Genomic DNA, 22449 nt, shown 5'->3' with positions numbered 1-22449 from the left:
AAATTTAACAGAATTAAAGCAAAGAATAGAGAACATTGTCCATTAAGTTCTTAGTGAACTTACAAGGCAAATGGGGATCCATCATTAGGAAGGTTTGACTGACTTGAATCAAAAGATAGTTAGGGAACGGGTCATAACAAGTTTGTTTGAAGAACACCCACCTTGTCTGGGGTGAGGGGGTTATCGAAGACACCACTATCTCATGAAAATTACTGATAAAATTACCGAGTCAGCATTGCTAGATAAACAAGCAAAGTTAGCTTTTAATCTCTTTGTCATTTTTTACTACTGGATAGAGGGGTGGCTATGCAATAAAGATACAGTGTACCATCTTTTGAGGATGAGAAAAGGTGGTGTGGGTAGAGACCACCATCTTTTATGTGGTTTGGTGGCTCCTGCTAGAATATAGTAATTTTGACTACTTCCCTTCCATATAAAATCTTTTGGCTGTCAGACCCACTCTGAAGCAGTTCGCTTGGATGATTATGATGAATTGGCTAAACACAAAGGCAACGAGTCTGACATGTTTCAGTGGCTCACACATCAAGCTTGGCATGGCTTAACAGATGCACAGGTGGGTTTCTGCTTAATTATGCACAGTCTGCAACTGTAATTCAAAATCTCATTAATAATTCATAAGCCCATTGACTTTTAAAATGGTCGATAATACATCATGTGCAGTGACTTCGATAAACCTCCTCCTTATTAGTATGTAGTGTTTTATCAGCTGATAAAACACTCCTCATTAGTATGCGGTGTTTTTCTCTTTGCTAATTTCCAACGTTCACAAAAGAATAATTGTTATGAACTCTATTGACACACACATTTCCAGGAATGCTTTTGAAGCCGTTCAAAAAAAAGCTTGCAGCACGTGTTTTATCGGGTCTACAACCACTCATAAAAAAATTTATAAAACACTCATGCTCGTTTTTTAAACATTACTTAAACCAAGAAACTCTCCTCCTGGAAGCATTTTTGTTAGCTTTTCCAAACAGCTTTCTGGTAGCCATTAATACACTGTTTGAAGAGACATTGTGGGACGGTGCCATTTTGATCTGAAAGTCTGAAAACAAGTATGGATTCCAACCTCGTTCCCAGAGTCTCTCCTCTTCCTGGGAAGGAAAGGGAGACCCTGGAAACGAGGTTGTATGGATTGTAGGAACTAGGTCTTAAAAGAGCACCAAAAAATAACATATTTTGGTCTGAAAAAGGGTCATGGTTTGGGGAACTGGGGCGCACACCCACCAAAAAGTCAGACAAGTACCCCTTCTGGGACATTTACACATCGCACTGGCCTTTGCTTGACTTCTTTTCAGAGTCTGCAATTCATGTCAAAGGTTCAACAAACCCCTTTAAGACAACTGCATCTCCACACATTTCTGCAATATTTTTTTTAAACTACTAGAACTGGGGGGAAAAGCAGTGGATATACTTATAGATTAACAGCGATTTTTGAAAACCGAAGATCAGTTGATATTCAATCTAGGGATGTTATGCAGTAGATGTAAGTTACTATGTGCGCGTTTTTCTGATATACTAGTGTATTCGTGCCATTGGTACGGTATTTTCTTTACGATCTCGCCAGACTTTGTGCCACATTTGCATTGTGTGAAGATTATACTGAATACGAGAAAAAACACAGAAGCAGTCATTTTTTTTTTATTTTTTTATTTTCAGAGCTTACTTGCCGAGATGTATTATTATGGCAAACGTGGTTTGCAGAGAGATTTGAACAGAGCCGTGAAATATTATCAGATGGGAGCTGACAAAGGAGACCCTGAGGGGCTTTACAACCTGGGAATTTCCAAGTTAAGGGTGCGAAAAACAGCAATTGAATGTTAATACAATGGGTAACAACACATTAGATCGCGGTGTGCAAGACTGTGACCACGTTTAAACAATTTTCATATATTCATGTGATCTACTACCATATTTCCTCTGTTACCACCTCCCTCTTTTAAGTGCCACCCCGTCAGATAACAAATGACCCTCCTCCATCTTTCAGGGATACAAATGTCAATATCCCCTTCTTTCTTCTATTAAGTTCCCACCGTGTTGGTTTGCTGTCATGTACTGCATCCACAGTCGTTCTATATCTCACAATGTTGGATGACTAACAATAAACAGGGGGAAGTATTTGATATCATTTCAAAACCCAAAAATGTTTGTCTGTCAACAGAAACAAAGAAAGAGGGAGAGAGACCACCATCTATTTTGTGGTTGGTGGGGCTTGTTCGAGTATACTAGTTTTGACCACTCCCCTTACTATAAGGAGGTTGAGATCTGGGTGTGTAGTTAACTGAAGTGCTCAACGGAGGACTAACTGTTGTCCGCCACCAGCCATGACACTTCTACATGATTAAAAAAGCTTATTAATATAAAGGACTAAGTACAGACTTTGCTAAAGTCGCCAGGCTCATTATGATTTTCACGGACAAAATGCTTAATTTGCTACAGTATTGCCTACCCTGCGAGCAGAGGCCCTTCGATCTTCCTGGATAAGTCGGGAAGAGGAAGTCCCTTCCTCTTCCCGACTTATCTAGGAAGATCGAAGGGCCTCTGCTCGCAGGGTAAGTATTGCCTGGCCTGATGCAATATCCGTACGCAGCCTACAACAGATAAGAAATATCTGCAAGTTTGTAAACCCCGTGCCAGGTAAAAAGGCTGTGAGTATTTTGCGCTGCTTCTGAGGAAATTTGTTTGATTGACAGGGTCATGGAGTAGAGAAGAATGAGACTGAAGCCATAGAATTGTTTCAACTTTCCGCAGAACATGTAAGTTAGGTCTCCCAAACTACAGAACGTTTTGTTGCTAAGGTGTAGCCCAGAATGAAAGATTTTTCTTGACCTTGAAAGGATGTTGGAGTGGTTTCCAATACATTATTTAACAAATCGACGCCAGTTTTCTATGGTCTATAGTCTTATAGACCCTAAAATGACATAATAAAATGTTCAAACCTCAAGTGGAACCACGAATCACAGGCGAGTTGTTTCACTGCCAAGTTTTGAACATTTTTGGCATTATTTTATGGAAAACTGCCATCAATTTTTTTTTCACAATAACATAGAAAAGGTACAAGCGGAATTGGCTTTCTTTTCCATTGAGAAATCATGCACGTTACATCTGACGTCAATTTTATTGTCTGTACTCTTATAGACAATAGCTACAAGCCAATCAGTGTGTGGGAGTTTTGACAGTTATAGTAAAATCTAATTTACAGTAAACCAACTCTGTGATCAATCACAACAAACGTAACAACCAAATAAACCGATCAAAACTGGAAGCAAATAAGAGTCACTGCTGAAAGTGTGAGAAAATGCTTGCGAGGTTTTAGCACGAGCTTTTTTTAAACCAATCACAAAGCATAGTAGCCTATGCATAACCGACCACTCTCAGCAAGCTGTGCACTGACTAACAGCAGCCTAAAACAAAGCCAAAGAGAACACGGAATTGCTTTCGGCACTTTTTCAAAATTGCTTTATTTTTTGTTTGTATTTTCTGAGGAGAGTCATTGGTTAGTAGGATTAAGTGTGATCCTCTAACCAATCAAACGAAACGTGCAAAGAATCAGTTACAACTTTTCCCGCACTTGCAACCTGTGCATTTGTTATGATTGGCTGTTTGGGAATGCTTTTCTCTAACTTCTTGTTTTCTTTAACAAATTAAGTCAGCTATCCTCTATTATTAAAACTGCATCAATGGATAAAGCAATTCCAGACTTTTGATTGGCTTAGCGGTCATGGGATATTAAAACCTTGTCCTGCAAAATCAAGATCAATATTGTGTGATACTTAGCCGACTGGGCCTTAGGACGAGTTGGCTAAAATCGGTGAATATTCAGCAAGATTAAGCAGGGTGAATGAATATATGCATGAATACGTAAAAAAAAGTTATTAGGCAGGGAGACCTGACTACAGCCTAGCCAATTACAGCGGATCCCACGTTAATTATTCAAAACTTAAAAACTAAAGCTACTAATATATGAACAGGAAAATCAAGAAAAAAAAAACGGAAGTTCAGATTGCTAGAATCAGCACGTCGGCGGGCACAGTAGATAAAACACCCGATAAAACACTCCTGCTCGCTTTTTTTAAACATTAAATAAAGAGTTTTTTTTGCTGCTGCTCTCCAGGATTTTCCTCCCGCTCTTAACGCTTTGGGTTTCTATGAGGTGAACATGCGTCAGAACTTCAGCGGGGGCGCGATTTACTTCAGAAGAGCTGCTAACAAAGGTGACAGGGACGGACTCACCAACTTAGCTGTGTGCTATGACAATGGCTGGGTTGAAGGACATCCGCCTGATAAGGTATGTTACTAGCCAAGAACAGAAGAACAGAGTTCAACATATTTATTTCACATACCACACGTTCGACAGTCAAATCCTAGCAGTATGCAGGATATTTGTCCCATGAACTTAGTTTAATGCCCTTAGCTCCCACGAGTCTCCTGTAGCTCAGGGGTAGAGCATCCGAACTAGTGATCGGAAGGTCTTAGGTTCGACTTCTGATAGGAGCACTCGGATTTCTTTTTTCCGAGTATGCCTGTGTCACTTTCTACAATAATACATCATTCTCATTCTCAGAGTTCAACATATTTTGGGGCTGGTTTTGAACAATGCTAATGATTGAATAAGCCATTTAAAATCATGTTGAACGCTGTTGGCAACTAAAACCTCCAGAATTGTGTATAAAATTACGCTGAAAATTAGGCCAAAAATCAGAGTGTATGGTATTAGGATGAAAATCAGGCAAAAAACCGTAGTCAAAAGCATTAGGATGAAAATTAGACAAAAAATCAGAGTGCAAAGTATCAGGACAAAATCATCTCCTTAGGATGAGCCCAAAATGAGCCCAAAAATCAGAGTGTATAGTATTGGCATGAAAACCAGGCAAAAACAATAGTCTATAGCATAAGTATGAAAATTAGGCCAAAATCATAGTCTATACTATTAGGATGAAAATTAGGCCAAAATCATAGTCTATAGTATTAGGATGGACATTAGGCCAAAAATCATAGTCTATAGTATTAGGATGAAAATTAGGCCAAAATCATAGTCTATACTATTAGAATGAAAATTAGGCCAAAAATCATAGTCTATATTATTAGGATGAAAATTAGACTAAAATCATAGTCTATACTATTAGGATGAAAATTAGGCCAAAATCATAGTCTATACTATTAGGATGAAAATTAGGCCAAAATCATAGTCTATAGTATTAGGATGGAAATTAGGCCAAAATCGTAGTCTATACTATTAGGATGAAAATTAGGCCAAAATCGTAGTCTATACTATTAGGATGAAAATTAGGCCAAAATCATAGTCTATAGTATTAGGATGGAAATTAGGCCAAAAATCATAGTCTATAGTATTAGGATGAAAATTAGGCCAAAATCGTAGTCTATACTATTAGGATGAAAATTAGGCCAAAATCATAGTCTATAGTATTAGGATGGAAATTAGGCCAAAAATCATAGTCTATAGTATTAGGATGAAAATTAGGCCAAAATCGTAGTCTATAGTATTAGGATGAAAATTAGGCCAAAAATCATAGTCTATAGTATTAGGATGGACATTAGGCCAAAAATCATAGTCTATAGTATTAGGATGAAAATTAGGCCAAAATCATAGTCTATACTATTAGAATGAAAATTAGGCCAAAAATCATAGTCTATATTATTAGGATGAAAATTAGACTAAAATCATAGTCTATACTATTAGGATGAAAATTAGGCCAAAATCATAGTCTATAGTATTAGGATGGACATTAGGCCAAAAATCATAGTCTATAGTATTAGGATGGACATTAGGCCAAAAATCATAGTCTATAGTATTAGGATGAAAATTAGGCCAAAATCATAGTCTATAGTATTAGGATGAAAATTAGGCCAAAAATCATAGTCTATACTATTAGGATGAAAATTAGGCCAAAATCATAGTCTATAGTATTAGGATGAAAATTAGGCCAAAAATCATAGTCTATAGTATTAGGATGGACATTAGGCCAAAAATCATAGTCTATAGTATTAGGATGGACATTAGGCCAAAAATCATAGTCTATAGTATTAGGATGAAAATTAGGCCAAAATCATAGTCTATAGTATTAGGATGGACATTAGGCCAAAAATCATAGTCTATAGTATTAGGATGAAAATTAGGCCAAAATCATAGTCTATACTATTAGAATGAAAATTAGGCCAAAAATCATAGTCTATATTATTAGGATGAAAATTAGACTAAAATCATAGTCTATACTATTAGGATGAAAATTAGGCCAAAATCATAGTCTATACTATTAGGATGAAAATTAGGCCAAAATCATAGTCTATAGTATTAGGATGGAAATTAGGCCAAAATCGTAGTCTATACTATTAGGATGAAAATTAGGCCAAAATCATAGTCTATACTATTAGGATGAAAATTAGGCCAAAATCATAGTCTATAGTATTAGGATGGAAATTAGGCCAAAAATCATAGTCTATAGTATTAGGATGAAAATTAGGCCAAAATCGTAGTCTATACTATTAGGATGAAAATTAGGCCAAAATCATAGTCTATAGTATTAGGATGGAAATTAGGCCAAAAATCATAGTCTATAGTATTAGGATGAAAATTAGGCCAAAATCGTAGTCTATAGTATTAGGATGAAAATTAGACCAAAATCATAGTCTATAGTATTAGGATGAAAATTAGGCCAAAAATCATAGTCTATAGTATTAGGATGAAAATTAGGCCAAAATCGTAGTCTATAGTATTAGGATGAAAATTAGGCCAAAATCGTAGTCTATAGTATTAGGATGAAAATTAGGCCAAAAATCATAGTCTATAGTATTAGGATGAAAATTAGGCCAAAATCATAGTCTATAGTATTAGGATGAAAATTAGGCCAAAATCGTAGTCTATACTATTAGGATGAAAATTAGGCCAAAATCATAGTCTATAGTGTTAGGATGAAAATTAGGCCAAAATCATAGTCTATACTATTAGGATGAAAATTAGGCCAAAATCATAGTCTATATTATTAGGATGAAAATTAGGCCAAAATCGTAGTCTATACTATTAGGATGAAAATTAGGCCAAAATCGTCGTCTATACTATAAGGATGAAAATTAGGCCAAAATCATAGTCTATACTATTAGGATGAAAATTAGGCCAAAATCATAGTCTATATTATTAGGATGAAAATTAGGCCAAAATCGTAGTCTATACTATTAGGATGAAAATTAGGCCAAAATCGTAGTCTATACTATAAGGATGAAAATTAGGCCAAAATCATAGTCTATACTATTAGGATGAAAATTAGACTAAAATCATAGTCTATACTATTAGGATGAAAATTAGGCCAAAATCATAGTCTATATTATTAGGATGAAAATTAGACTAAAATCATAGTCTATACTATTAGGATGAAAATTAGGCCAAAATCATAGTCTATAGTATTAGGATGAAAATTAGGCCAAAATCGTAGTCTATAGTATTTGGATGAAAATTAGGCCCAAAATCATAGTCTATAGTATTAGGATGAAAATTAGGCGACAATCAAAGTCTATAGTATTTGGATGAAAATTAGCCCAAAAAGCATAGAGAACACTGATGATGTCAGACTTATGATGTCATGGAGAGGTTTGCATTTCAGCGTCGTCAAACTACAACTAAAGTAATTGCTCTGACCAATCACAGCAGACGTAAACAGCGCAGCAAACCAATCAGAACTCGACGCAAGTGCATGTAATCGGCGCCAAGTGCGGGAAAACGCGTGTAAGCGAGGCACGAAAGTAGAACGACTTTTGCTGAAGTGAAACAAAACCAAAGCAAACTCGAAATTACTTTTAACACTCACGTCAAAACCGCTGTCTAATCAGTTGATGAAACCAATGAGCACTCTGGAAAAAAGCAGAGACAAAAAAAAAAGACCAGCCTGAGAAGCAAGCGTCATCGGAAAGGGAGGGGAGGAGAGAGTGGGAGTATTTATTCTCCCCTCATTGTTTAGGCCTGCTACACGCAAAAACAAAAATTGCAACCGATGCTATATGAGGTAGAATATGAAACTAATGCTACGCAAATTATGAAAAAGATACTGTGACAGGTTTCACTGACCGTGAAATGATAAGTTCCTTTTTCATTAATTGAAATAAAGCAACGGTCCCAGGGAAGGGCCTGATCCTCTCTTGAGAGAGACTGAAGAGAAGAACTAAATTATTGGGAGAACCAACTCTAAATTAATTCGTTCAACTATCTATTTTTTTAACTCTTTCAGTCTTGTAAAATAATAAATTTTATCTATTTCGAATATTACCTATTTAGCGCACTTTGAGTCAATGGAAATTATTTGATATAAAACCAGCTCAAAGCTCAAATTCCAGACCACTTGTTTAAATCAGAGGTTTTAACCTAACAGCATCCCTGAGTCACTCAGTGGGATGATCACACAAAAAATGACCAAATTTTGAATCGCCATTTTCACTCCTTTATGTTCCTAGGGATCTCGGTGTGTCATAAAACTCCCTTGGGAATCATTTTTAAGTACAAATAACGCCCTGAGAAAGAATTTTCTGTTTAACTCTCACCCTGACTTGATCTCTTGGGGGGTTTTTCCTTTATCCCTGATCCCTTGGGAGGCCTAAAAAGTGTCTCAAGGGACGTTTTCGGACGCACAGATTCGATTGGAAGCTTTTTAAAAAATTTTTTTACTTCTACAAAAATCGACCTTTATCCAAGGGGTTAGTCCATGGTTTTTGGCCAAAAATAACCAAATTTTGAAGTCGGCGTTTTTCACTTGTTTATATCCGTAGGGATCTCGACGTGTCATAAAACTCCCTTGGGAATCATTTTTAAGTACAAATAACGCCCTGAGAAAGAATTTTCTGTTTAACTCTCATCCTGACTTGATCTTTTGTGGGCTATTTCTTTGTCCCTGCTCCCTTCGGAAGCCTAAAAGGTGTCTCAGAGGACATTTCCCGACACACTGATTCGATTAGAAGCTTTTAAAAAAATTTTGTATTTCGTCCATAAATCGACTTTTTCCAAGGGGTTAGTCCATGGTTTTTGGCCAAAAATGACCAAAGTTTAAAAAAGGCATTTTTCACTTGTTTATGTCCCTAGGGATCTCGGTGTGTCATAAAACTCTTTTGGAAATCATTTTTTAATACAAATAACGCCCTGAGAAAGAATTTTTTGTTTTACTCTCACCCTGACTTGATTTTTTGTGGGCTATTTCTTCGTCCCTGATCCCTTCGGAGGCCTAAAAAGTGTCCCAGGGGACGTTTTGGGGCACACTGATTCGATTGAAAGCTTTTTAAAACCTTTTTGTATTTCGTCCAAAAATCGACTCTTTTCCAAGGAGTTAGTCCATGGTTTTTGGCCAAAAATGACCAAATTTTGAAGTCGGCATTTTTCACTTGTTTATGTCCGTAGGGATCTCGGCGTGTCATAAAACTCCTTTGGGAATCATTTTTAAGTACAAATAACGCCGTGGCAAAGAATTTTCTGTTTTACTCTCAGCCTGACTTCATCTATTGTGGGCTATTTCTTTGTCCCTGATCCCTTGGGTGGCCTGAAAAGTTTCTCAGGGGACGTTTTCCGACACACTGATGGGATTGGAAACTTTTAAAAAAAAATTTGTATTTCGTCCAAACATCGACTTTTTTCTAAGGGGTTAGTCCACGGTTTTTGGCCAAAAATGACCAAAGTTTTAAGTAGGCATTTTTCACTTGTTTATGTCCGTAGGGATCTCGGTGTGTCATAAAACTATATTCGAAATAATTTTTTAATTCAAATAACGCCCTGAGAAAGAATCTTTTGTTTTACCCTCACCCTGACTTGTTCTTTGGTGGGCTATTTCTTTGTCCCTGATCCCTTGGGAGGCCTAAAAAGTGTCCCAGGGGACGTTTTGGGACACACTGAGTCGATTAGAAGCTTTTTAAAAAAATTTTTGTATTTCGTCCAGAAATCGACTCTTTTCCAAGGAGTTAGTCCATGGTGTTTGGCCAAAAATGACCAAATTTTGAAGTCGGCATTTTTGACTTGTTTATGTCCGTAGGGATCTCGGCGTGTCATAAAACTTCCTTGGGAATCATTTTTGAGTACAAATAACACCCTGGCAAAGAATGTTCTGTTTTACTCTCACCCTGACTTAATGTTTTGTGGGCTATTTCTTTGTCCCTGATCCCTTGGGAGACCTAAAAAGTTACTCATTGTACGTTTTTCCGGACACAGTGATGGGATCGGAAGCTTTTCAAAAAAAATTTGTATTTCGTCCAAAAATCGACTTTTATCCAAGGGGTTAGTCCATGGTTTTGCCCAAAAATGAGCAAATTTTGAAGTCGGCATTTTTTACTTGTTTATGTCCCTAGAGATCTCGGCGTGTCATAAAACTCCCTTGGGAATCATTTTCAACTCCAAATAACGCCCTGACAAAGAATGTTCTGTTCAACTCTCACCCTGACTTGATCTTTTTTCGGCTATTTCTTTGTCCCTGATCCCTTGGGAGACCTAAAAAGTTACTCATTGTACGTTTTTCCGGACACAGTGATGGGATCGGAAGCTTTTCAAAAAAAATTTGTATTTCGTCCAAAAATCGACTTTTATCCAAGGGGTTAGTCCATGGTTTTGCCCAAAAATGAGCAAATTTTGAAGTCGGCATTTTTTACTTGTTTATGTCCCTAGAGATCTCGGCGTGTCATAAAACTCCCTTGGGAATCATTTTCAACTCCAAATAACGCCCTGACAAAGAATGTTCTGTTCAACTCTCACCCTGACTTGATCTTTTTTCGGCTATTTCTTTGTCCCTGATCCCTTGGGAGACCTAAAAAGTTTCTCAGGGTACGTTTTCGGACGCACTGATTCGATTGGAAGGTTTTTTAAAAAATTTTGTATTTCGTGTAGTAATCGACTTTTTTGCATGGTTTTTGGCCAAAAATGACCAAATTTTGAAGTCGGTGATTTTTACTTGTTTATGTCCCTAGGGATCTCGGCGTGCCATAAAACTCCCTTGGGAATCATTTTTAACTACAAATAACGCCCTGAGAAAGAATTTTCTGTTTTATTCTCACCCTGACTTGATCTTTTGTGGGCTATTTCTTTGTTCTTGATCCCTTGGTAGGCCTAAAACGTTTCTCAGGGGACGTCTTTAGGGGACACACTGATTCGATTGGAAGCCTTTAAAAAAAAATTTGTATTTCGTCCAAAAATTGACTTTTTTCCAAGGGGTTAGTCCATGGTTTTTGCCCAAAATTGATCAAATTTTAAAGTCGGCATTTTTCACTTGTTTATGTCCCTAGGGATCTCGGCGTGTCATAAAACTCCTTTGGGAATCATTTTTAACTACAAATAACGCCCTGAGAAAGAATTTTCTGTTTTACTCTCACCCCGACTTGATCTTTTTTGGGGCTATTTCTTTGTCCTTGATCCCTTGGTAGGCCTAAAACGTTTCTCAGGGGACGTTTTTAAGGGACACACTGATTCGATTGGAAGCTTTTTTAAAAAAAATTTAGTATTTCGTCCAAAAATCGACTTTTTTCCAAGGGGTTAGTCCATGGTTTTTGCCCATAATTGATCAAATCTTAAAGTCGGCATTGTTCACTTGTTGATCTCCTAAGGGATCTTGGCGTGTCATAAAACTCCCTTTGTAATCATTTTTAAATACAAATGACGCTCTGACAAAGTATTTTAAGTTTAACTCTCACCCTGACTTGATCTTTTTTCGGCTATTTCTTTGTCCCTAGTCCCTTTGGAGGCCCAATAAGTGTCTCAGGGGACGTTTTCGGACACACTGTTGCGATTGGAAGCTTTTCAAAAAAATTTTGTATTTCGTCCAAAAATCGACTTATTTCCAAGGGGTAAGTCCATGGTTTTTGCCCAAAAATGATCAAATTTTGAAGTCGGTATTTTTTACTTGTTTATGTCCCTAGGGATCTCGGCGTGTCATAAAACTCCTTTGGGAATCATTTTTAACTACAAATAACGCCCTGAGAAAGAATTTTCTTTTTTACTCTCACCCCGACTTGATCTTTTTTGGAGCTATTTCTTTGTCCTTGATCCCTTGGTAGGCCTAAAAAGTTTCTCAGGGGACGTTTTTAAGGGACACACTGATTCGATTGAAAGCTTTAAAAAAAAATTTTGTATTTCGTCCAAAAATCGACTTTTATCCAAGGGGTTAGTCCATGGTTTTGCCCAAAAATGATCAAATTTTGAAGTCGGCATTTTTTACTTGTTTATGTCCCTAGATATCTCGGCGTGTCATAAAACTCCCTTGGGAATCATTTTCAACTACAAATAACGCCCTGACAAAGAATTTTCTGTTCAACTCTCACCCTGACTTGATCTTTTGTGGGCTATTTCTTTGTCCCTGATCCCTTGAAAGGCCTAAAAAGTGTCTCAAGGGACGTTTTCGGACACACGGATTCGATTGGAAGGTTTCAAAAAACATTTTGTATTTCGTCCAAAAATCGACTTTTATGCAAGGGGTTAGTCCATGGGTTTTTAACCAAAAATGACAAAATTTTGAAGTCGGCATTTTTTACTTGTTTGTGTCCGTAGGGATCTCGACGTGTCATAAAACTCCCTTGGGAATCATTTTTAAGTACAAATAATGCCCTGACAAATAATTTTCTTTTCAACTCTCACCCTGGCTGTTTTGTTTGTGGGCTATTTCTTGTCTCTGATCCCTTGGGAGGCCTAAAAAGTTCCCAGAAGACATTTTCGAACACACTGATTCGATTGGAAGGTTTTAAAAAAATTGTTGTATTTCGTCCAAAATCGACTTTTATCCAAGGGGTTAGTCCATGGTTTTTGGCGAAAAATGACCAAATTTTAAACTCGGCGGTTTTCAGTTGTTTATGTCTTTAGGGATCTCAACGTGTCATAAAACTCCGTTGGGAATCATTTTTAAGTACAAATAACGCCTTGGGAAAGAATTTTCTGTTTAACTGTTACCCTGACTTCATCTTTTTTGGGCTATTTCTTCGTCCCTTATCCCTTCGGAGGCCTAAAAAGTGTCTCAGGGGACGTTTTGGGACACACTGATTCGATTGGAAGGTTTTAAAAAAATTGTTGTATTTCGTCCAAAAATCGACATTTTTCCAAAGGGGTTGGTCCATGGTTTTTGGCCAAAAATGACCAAATTTTGAAGTCGGGATTTTTTACTTGTTTTTATCCATGGGGATCTCGGCGTCTCATGAAACTCCCTTGGGAATCATTTTTAATTACAAATAACGCCCTGGCAAAGAATTTTCTGTTTTACTCTCACCCTGACTTGATCTTTTGTGGGCTGTTTCTTTGTCCATGGTCCCTTGGGAGGCCAAAACAGTGTCTCAGGGGACGTTTTCGGACACAGTGATGGGATTGGAAGCTTTTTAAAAAAATTTGGTATTTCGTCCAAAAATCGACTTTTTCCCATGGTTTTCTTTTTCCATGGTTTTTGGCCAAAAATGATCAAATTTTTAAGTCGGCATTTTTCACTTGGTGATGTCCCTAGGGATCTCGGCGTGTCATAAAACTCCCGTGGTAATCATTTTTAAGTACAAATGACGCTCTGACAAAGTACTTTCTGTTTAACTCTCACCCTGACTTCATCTTTTGTGGGCTATTTCTTTATCCCTAGTCCCTTAGGAGGCCTTAAAAGTGTCTCAGGGGATGTTTTCGGACACACTGATGCGATTGGAAGCTTTTCAAAACAATTTTGTATTTCGTCCAAAAATCGACTTTTTTGTCCATGGTTTTTGACCAAAAATGACCCAATTTTGAAGTCGGTATTTTTTACTTGTTTATGTCCCTAGGGATCTCGGCGTGTCATAAAACTCCCTCGGGAATGATTTTTAAGTACAAATAACGCACTGACAAAGAATTTTCTGTTTAACTCTCACCCTGACTTGATGTTTTGTGGGCTTTTTCTTCGTCCCTGATCCCCTAGGAGGCCTAAAAAGTGTCTCAGGGGACGTTTTCGGACACACTGATTCGATTGGAAGCGTTAGTCTATGGTTTTTGGCCAAAAATGACCAAATTTTGTAGTCGCCGTTTTTCACTTGTTTATGTCCGTATGGATCTCGGCGTGTCATAAAACTCTTTTGGGAATCATTTTTAAGTACAAATAACGCCCTGACAAAGAATTTTCTGTTTAACTCTCACCCTGACTTGATCTTTGTGGGCTATTTCTTTGTCCCTGATCCCTTAAGAGGCCTACAAAGTATCTCATGGGACGTTTTCGGACACACTGATTCGTTTGGAAGCTTTTAATCGACTTTTTCCCCAAGGGGTTAGTCCATGGGTTTTGGCCAAAAAGGTCAAATTTCGAAGTCGGCCTTTTTTACTTGTTTATGTCCGTAGGGATCCCGGCGTGTCATTAAACTCTCTTGGGAATCATTTTTAAGTACAAATAACGCCCTGACAAAGAATTTTCTGTTTAACTCTCACCCTGACTTGATCTTTTATGGGCTATTTCTTTGTCCCTGATCCCTTGCGAGGCCAAAAAGGTGTCTCAGGGGACGGTTTCGGACACACTGATTCGATTGGAAGCTTTTAAAGAACCTTTTGTATTTCGTTAAAAATTCGACTTTTTTCCAAGGGGTTAGTTCATGGTTGTTGGCCAAAAATGATCAAATTTTAGTCGGCTTTTTTTCACAGCACTTGTTTATGGCCAAAAAGCACAGTCTATGGTATAAGGTTGAAAATTATATATAGTATTTGCATGACAATCATGCGGAAATCATAGTTTGTATTATTAGGATTAAAATTAGGCCAAAAACCATAGTCTATAGTATTAGGATGGAAATTAGGCCAAAATCGTAGTCTATAGTATTTGCATGAAAAAGAAGCCAAAATCATAGTCTATAGTATTAGGATGAAAATTACGCCAAAAACCATGGTCTATAGTATTAGGATGGAAATTCGGGCGAAAATCAAAATGTATGGTATAGGGATAAAAATGAGGCCAAAATGACAGTGTATAGTATTGGATGAAAATTAGGCGAAAATTATAGTCTATAGTATTAGATGAAAAGTAGGCCGAAAATCAAAGTGTATAGTATCGGAATGAAAATTAAGCCGAAATGACAGTGTATAGTATTTTGTCAAAATTACGCCAAAAAAGCATAGTCTTCAGTGTTAGGATTAAAATTAGACCAAAATAGTATAGTATTAGGATAAAAATTAGGCCGAAAATGAAAGTGTATAGTGTTAGGATGAAAATCAGGCGATAATCGTAGTGTATAGTATTTGGTTTTGCTTGATTGGCCCAGGACTCGAAACAAAAACCTCGTATCTAACAAGAAAGCCATAATAGCTTAATAAGGGGCGTCATTTATTCCACACTCTATGCCGCTATAAAGATTGTTAGCCGTTCCCCTCAGCGAGATTGAGCTCCTTGAACAGTTTTGTATGTCTAAAGAAAGTTTAAATTTTGGAAATTGTTTGGAGCTTTTGGAGTGATTGTCTTTTAAAGGCGAAACAGAAAAAGAAAAAAAGTTTCATTTTCGATACCTAGCAAGCTAGGATTGAACCGGACCATTCGCCTCAAAAGACTACGCACCACCCCACTGCTCCACATATGCTCGACTTCCGATGTGGAGTTGTTTAATTTTTGTATTTATAAGTTGTTTAGGGTGTCTGACTATCTGGTACCCGTGGCACAACGATTTCAACAGTCAAACGACTTCGGACTATCAAAGAAGAATACGCAAATGAGCACGGAACACTCTCGGACGTTTCTCCATCGTTTTTTGTCCTTCACATTTTACGCGAAATCCCTGCTGACTTTGACGACAATCTCGATCTGCTTGAGCGGCTTTCAATGGCGCTTTTCCCACCAAAATAAAAACGTAAGAAGACTATATACACCGGTCCAGTGGTCTTTGGACTGTCTTTTAACTTCGAACTGCATTAAACGTGTTCAGTGTATGTCCAATTCTCGGACACTTTTTGCGTTTTTCACAATAACTTACCTCAGAAGGACAGGAGCAAGCTGAAACTTTCCTAGTATATAGTTCCTTCCTTACGTAAACACGTCCTAAAGATTTGCTGATTGAACGCCTGAGGTTTCTCCGGAGTTTTGAAAAATATTGTAGAAGTTGAGCGGCCTATTCTCGGACAAGTAGTCCCTATTTTCGGACGATCGTTCGTTCTGGAAAAAATCCCTTCATTATGTTAATAACGTCTCGTTAAAGAAAAATGAAGTAATATTAAAAGTATATGTCACCATTTCCCTCCTGGTAGGAGGGGGTGTTGGACCACAATACTGGAGATCCACTATTAAAGTGATTCTGTATTTTTGTTTCCTGGCAGAGAGAAGCTTTTAAGTATTGGTTTGAGGCTGCCACCAGGGGACATCCCGGCTCATGTCTTACTGTGGGGGAGGGGGTTAGCAGCGGCCAGTACGTGGAAAAGAACTGCCCTTTGGGGGTTGTGTAAGTGGAATTAGAAAAGAAAGTTGATTATCAATGCATTCTTTAATATTTTAAGGAACGTTCTCGTAAGCTTTCTTTGTTTTTTAAAGATATCTTCGTTTTGTTGCGGAGCAAAATCCTGATGTTGGATGGTTAATGAGAAGAGGTTTAGAGGCACACTACGCAGGATACATGTATGATAAAACAGTGGTTGTTTCTTTATATCTGAACGTAATGTTAAATGGTGACTTAAAGGGGAAGAATCACGAAAATTTGATGTCATTTCAAAAGCCAAAACCGTTTGTCTGACACCGACAGAACCAAAAAATAATTGTCTAGTTTTGTTATAAATTATTACCACAGTGCAATAAAACTGTTGATTAGTGCCTCTGGCCAGAGACAGAGTGGGTCGGAATGGATTGGAAAAAATGTTAGGCTAATGTTTTTCAAGTATTCGTATTTTTGTTTCCAAAATGCGCTAGAACAGACTACGAGTTGTTCCTGTCAAGAATTGAGTTGATTTCTCTCCTCTCGTTGTTCTAGAATTATTTTGTAGCAAAGTGAAGGTCTTATTTCACCATTTTTAACAACAGAGATCAAAAACCCCACGATACTTCCCCTTTAAGCTAGCCATAGGTTGATTGCATTGCCGCCATGTTTTGGTGCCAAAACAAAAGAAAATTTGCTCACATAGTTTACATAAAAGTGGAAGTTAACTCCCAGAGGAGAAAAATCTTTCTGTTCCTAGCCACCAACATGGCTGCCATGACGTAACGTGCAATCAACCTATAGCAGGGTCGAAAAGGATATGTCTTAAATACTTAAATGTTGTCTTGTGTGTTACCAAATCGTTTGTTTCATTAACTTAAAGACATATTTGTGTAAGCTGATACAGTTTGATCGGTTTGGACGCCTTAGCTGCAAATTTGTTGCAGAAAGTTTAAGGGGGCGGAATCTTATACACTGTTTTTTTTATTAGATTGTCTAATTTTGGAGCTGAGGCTGAACGTTCTTATATTTTTTGCGATTTGAGGCTGAAAACGTCGAATTACATGGTATACACTACATGTATTTCAGTACATCAATGCGGACGTGGCCAGGAAACCTATCAAAGTGCATTGCCTACTGAGATATGGTATTAAGAACTGCTGATCATGACAAACCGAGATGTGTGTCATCATTGTTAATGTTATACAAAACATGCCCTTAAGTATTAATTTACATTTGTTACCTTGATTTTATATACAGATTAGCAAAATAAAAACGTTCTTAATCGACTCTCAGCCTGAGGAATGTTCTTAAAATTTTGGTTAATCTCAGCCTCGATATTCTTAAAAAAAGAGTTCTTATAAAATTATAAAAAAACAGGGTGTATTCCGAATTTACGAGGTCTTGTTGGCTTTACGAAATTGCTAGGTGGGCAGTGAGTGTCGGTTTCATCTACAGGATGCAGGAGTCTACAACCACAAATATTCTATTCGAATTATTTTCTGAGCCTTGCCAGTCCACAGAGGCTTCTCAAATCGAATCAGCACATGAAAAATTGTTCATTGTTGTTTCTTGTAGATACAAATCGTTAGTCTACTTTCTATTTGCTGCTGAGGTTGGTATGGAAGTGCCATTATACAATGCTGCCATGTTGTGTGAAGAAAATCAGGTAAGACGTCACTTAATTGCTTTATTTGTTATTAGAGCGGTTTTCAATTGAGTGTCGAAAGTAATTTCGTATTTGCTTTGGTTTTACATTACAGTCGGACCTCTACTAAGCGGCCACCTATTAAACGGCCACCCTCCATTAAGCGGCCGCTTTCCAAAGTCCCGAATTATTATTTTGCCAGTAAAATGCTGTATTCGATACCTCTATTCAACGGCCAACCTCTATTAAGCGGCCAGTTTTTAAAGTCCCCAGGGTGGCCGCTTAATAGAGGTCCGATTGTACTACGCTCTGTAATTGGCTAACAATATACGCGCCACTTTCTCAACCAACTGAAATCCAAACCAAAACCAATCGTGTTTTCGCCGCACGAGCTTTCCCGCGCTTGGCGCCAGTTACATGTATTTGCTTCGAATTCTGATTGGCTCGTTGTGTTGTTTACATCTGTTGCGACTGGCCAAAGTAATTACTTTGGTTTTGGTTTTACGACACTCAATTGGAAAACGCTCTATTAACGTCTGGTTTTTCGTCAAAATTAACATCCACCTTTCATGAGATGGGCAAGTTTATATGAATAAGTAAATGATCATCGCAGTTATTTACGCAACTTCAGCAGTTGCTCTACCAAATGAGCTAGCACGCCAACTATTGTGAATTCGTAGTATACCCGTAGAAGTGATGATATGGAAGTGAATATATGAAAAATTCCTACATTTGAACTGCGGAAGAAAGTGAATGATCATCGCAGTTTTATACGCAACTTAAGCAGCTGCGAAAAAAAAGCCGGAAAAAAAAATTCGGAAAAGTTTATGAAGGTCCATTGTCAATAACACCTAATTTTCACTAGACCTGATGACAATGACGATGTTGGTGATGATGATGATGACGATGATGATGATGATGATAATGATGACGACAAAATAATAATAATAATAATAATAATAATAATAATTTGTTTTTTAGCGTAGATTTTATCATTATTATTATTTCCAGTATTTCTGACGATTAGAAAACTCATCTTTTTTTGACAGATTTTAGATACAGACCTTAGGCCATGCTAATCCTGACCTCATATCGCTCATTCCTTATTTACTCACGCTTCTGCCATGTCGTTCATTCCATGCACTGACTACCTAAAAATTCAACGTCCATAAAAATAACTCTTTGAAAATAACTGTTTGTTTCAGGAGGAGCTAAGCCGCGTGACAGCGGTAGACTGTACTTGGCATTATTACAATCGCTCTGCTGCAATGGGATGGGTCTTCGGTGAGAATGATGTTTGTTTACGATCATGCCTCAGTTCAGTTGTATGCATTGAGAATCGTGTATGATATAACACTTCAAAACTCATTAATAATTCATAAGCCCATTGACCTATCAAATGGTCGATAATACATCACGTGCAGTGACTTTATATTGATAAACCTCCTCCTTGCTAGTATGCGACGTCTCATCAGCTGATAAAACACTCCTCATTAGTATGCGGTGTTTTTCTCGTATGCTAATTTCCAACGTTCACAAAAGCATAATTGTTATGAACTCTATTGACACACGCTTTTCCAGGAATGTTTTTGAAGCCGTTCAAAAAACTCGCAGCACGTGTTTTATCGGGTCTAAAACCACTCGGCTGCGCCTCGTGGTTTTGAACCAAATAAAACACTCCTGCTCGTTTTTTAAACATTACTAAAAGATGGCTGGATGCAGCTGTATTTGTTTTAATAATTTTCCCCGTTCCATCAGCTATGCACCTTTTCATTGTTTTGTTCAGTCCGTTGCTGATATTGCGCTCACATTTCTCGATTTTTTCCGCGCTTCTTGTTGAATAATCCTCTTCACACGAACTGGTCGCAGTTTTTTTTTTAAAATGGGGCAGACGTGATATGAAATAGATAACGGGTTAGTTTCTAACGAAACTGTGGTGCTGCGTCGGTGGGGGGTAAGAAACGAATCTTTCGTTTACCAACAGTTGATAACTAAAGAAAATTGGCCACCGTAAAGAGATTCGAGTGCTGACGTTTCGAGCGTTAGCCCTTCGTCAGAGTGAATCAAGGAACCGTGGGTTAATTGTGCTTATATAGTGTTTGGGAATGCAATGACAAGTAACTTATGAACAAACTGTTTTCAGAAATATTCAGACTCAGATGACTTAAAGTGAACTTAGCAAAAGATTTTGTCTATCAAACGACAAATTGCGTGTTCGCGTTGCAAGTTTCAAGTTCACTATGTGACTCCTGACCCGTCTAGAGGTAGTAAAAATCGTTGGCCAGCTGTCTTCAGTTTACCGAGCCTTAATATGATTTCAAAATGGATTCATACGGAAATTATAATCGGATTCCCATACAGAAACTTTAATTTCTGCCGTGTTTGCGCGAACTCAAAATGGCGGCCAATTCCCGACAAATGATGGGGGAGGGGGGGGGGGAAGACTTATTCCCACCCTCCCTTCCCTTCCTACACTTGTCACGCTGGCTACTGCAAATTTAAATAACGGTTATCATCAGACACTGTTGATCAGGGAAAGCAGGGATGACGCAGTGGTGAGAGCACTCGCCTCCCACCAATGTGGCTCGGGTTCGATTTCTCGACCCGGCGTCATATGTGGGTCGAGTTTGTTGTTGGTTCTCGTCCTTGCTCCAAGACGTTTTTCTCCGGGTACTCCGGTTTTTCCCTCTCCTCAAAAACCAACATTTCTAAATTTCAATTCGATCTGGGAAGTATCCCCAATTAGTGCTCCGCGCATTGACACTTAAATAAAGTGATTTACTTTATCAAACGTACTTTTCTGTTAATGTCTGTCAGCTATGGTGAAAGTGGGAGATAATCACTGGTATGGAAAAACTGTCCCCCAGAACATCACATTCGCTGCTGAGATGTACGCAGAAGCCGCAGCTAAAAATGGCCTTCCACAGGTAAGGTTACTATGTTGCTGCAATATTTATTGGGAGCGTCCTATAGGACATGTAGTTGTTCAAAATGTTTTGTGGGAGAAGATAGCGTAACAGGAGTGGAAAGGAGCAAGGATCGCGGGTCCCTTAACTGCGAAGCGGCAGAGGTTTAGATTTTTAAACCATCTAGAGATTGGTTACTTGTTTTCCCGCTTGGAAATAGTTGCATGTTTTCCCCTACTTTTCACCAGTTGCACATTTTCCCGCGGCCCAGTGTTAGGTTAGCAGCAATAATCAACTTTATGTTTACTGATTGATTTGCTGCGATGTACCTAACCTCGGCATTATCCTTCCCAGACAGAAGCAATGCCAAACTAGAAAGAGATTGGTTACTTGTTTTTCCGCGCTTGATAATAGTTCCGCGTTTTCCCCTACTTTTCACCAGCTTCACATTTTCCCGCGCTTTTTAGAGGTTTTACGTTTGCCTGCGCTTGTTACCAGATGCGCGTTTTCCCGCGCATTGTATCGGTTGCATGTTACTCCCTCGACTTCTGATTGGTTCATTAGGTTATTTCATTCATTGCCATTGGCTAGATGCCAGATGCGTTTACTTGGGTTTAGCTTTTAGGACATTAATATTGCTTATTGATTTTGTTTTAAATTGCAGGCGATATATAACCTAGCTTACATGGTTGAGTACAACTACTCTCTGCATGGAATACATTGGAATAACGTTGAGAAAGATCACATCTTGCAAGGAAACCTTACGTTTGCCGCTTCGCTTTATAAAAAGTAAGTTGCTGTTTTGAGGACCATTATTCGTGTTGTTTGAAAGGTATTAACATAACATAAAGTTAGCTGTGTGTATGCAATTTGCTCACGCTATTTTCGTAACACGACTTTTTGTTTCTGCATATCGCACCTACATTTAACCGAACTTTCTCTTGTTGCGGCTCCCGCTAAAGAATATTCCGTGTGCAAGTCTTACCTACATTTTGTTGCTGCGATAAAGTACACCGAGCCAACTGTAAGCAAAATCTGTACACGTAAACAACTAACATAACAGCTTTCGGGGTAGTGGTGCCATTTCCGATGTTGCGGTAGAAATCGGAACCCTTCGGATACCCTCGTGCGAACTTTCGAAGCGCTCGTGCTTGCTCGTGCTATTTTTGACTAGTTCATTATAGGAATCGTAACGTCTTCAGTTTTTTTCGTGGCAACTTTGAGAGCACTCGTGCTATTTCTTATTGGACGATAGAAATCGGAAACTCTTTGAGTACTTCGGTTCGATTAAGTCGTTTATCCCAAGGACTGTAGAAACTTACTTTTGTCCTTCCTTTTCACCCGTTTTCTTGCTTTTTTTTCAATCTAGATGCCGAGATGCTCAGGAAAACAACAACGAATCTTTCCTTCCATGTGCATTTGGTGTTGTGAGAGTGAAGCTCAAGGTCTTCTGGCAAAAGAACACTGTTGTTGCTCAGGTGTGCGGTTTTGAAAACTAAATCTACGTAGACTCAGGAAATGTGTCAAACTCTC

General features: G+C 38.1%; 1 protein-coding gene across 1 annotated transcript in view; it reads left to right on the top strand.

Annotated features, from left to right (window-relative positions):
- LOC146469140 (protein sel-1 homolog 3-like) overlaps positions 1–22449 on the top strand; it is a 34787-nt gene that overhangs the window by 11217 nt on the left and 1121 nt on the right. Inside the window, exons 13-23 of the mRNA XM_085123789.1 lie at positions 455–574; positions 1678–1815; positions 2712–2774; positions 4133–4306; positions 16274–16395; positions 16485–16568; positions 17941–18031; positions 19216–19294; positions 20828–20937; positions 21581–21705; positions 22286–22394. Of these exons, the coding sequence (XP_084979915.1) occupies positions 455–574; positions 1678–1815; positions 2712–2774; positions 4133–4306; positions 16274–16395; positions 16485–16568; positions 17941–18031; positions 19216–19294; positions 20828–20937; positions 21581–21705; positions 22286–22394 (1215 nt within the window). The remainder of the gene's footprint in view (positions 1–454; positions 575–1677; positions 1816–2711; positions 2775–4132; positions 4307–16273; positions 16396–16484; positions 16569–17940; positions 18032–19215; positions 19295–20827; positions 20938–21580; positions 21706–22285; positions 22395–22449) is intronic.

This window comes from Pavona decussata, unplaced genomic scaffold, assembly GCF_977016875.1.
Source record: "Pavona decussata unplaced genomic scaffold, jaPavDecu1.1 SCAFFOLD_127, whole genome shotgun sequence".
In the NCBI taxonomy this organism is placed as follows: domain Eukaryota; kingdom Metazoa; phylum Cnidaria; class Anthozoa; order Scleractinia; family Agariciidae; genus Pavona; species Pavona decussata.
The sequence above is the reverse complement of the archived record's forward strand: the minus strand, read 5'-3'. Positions and strand labels throughout refer to the sequence as shown.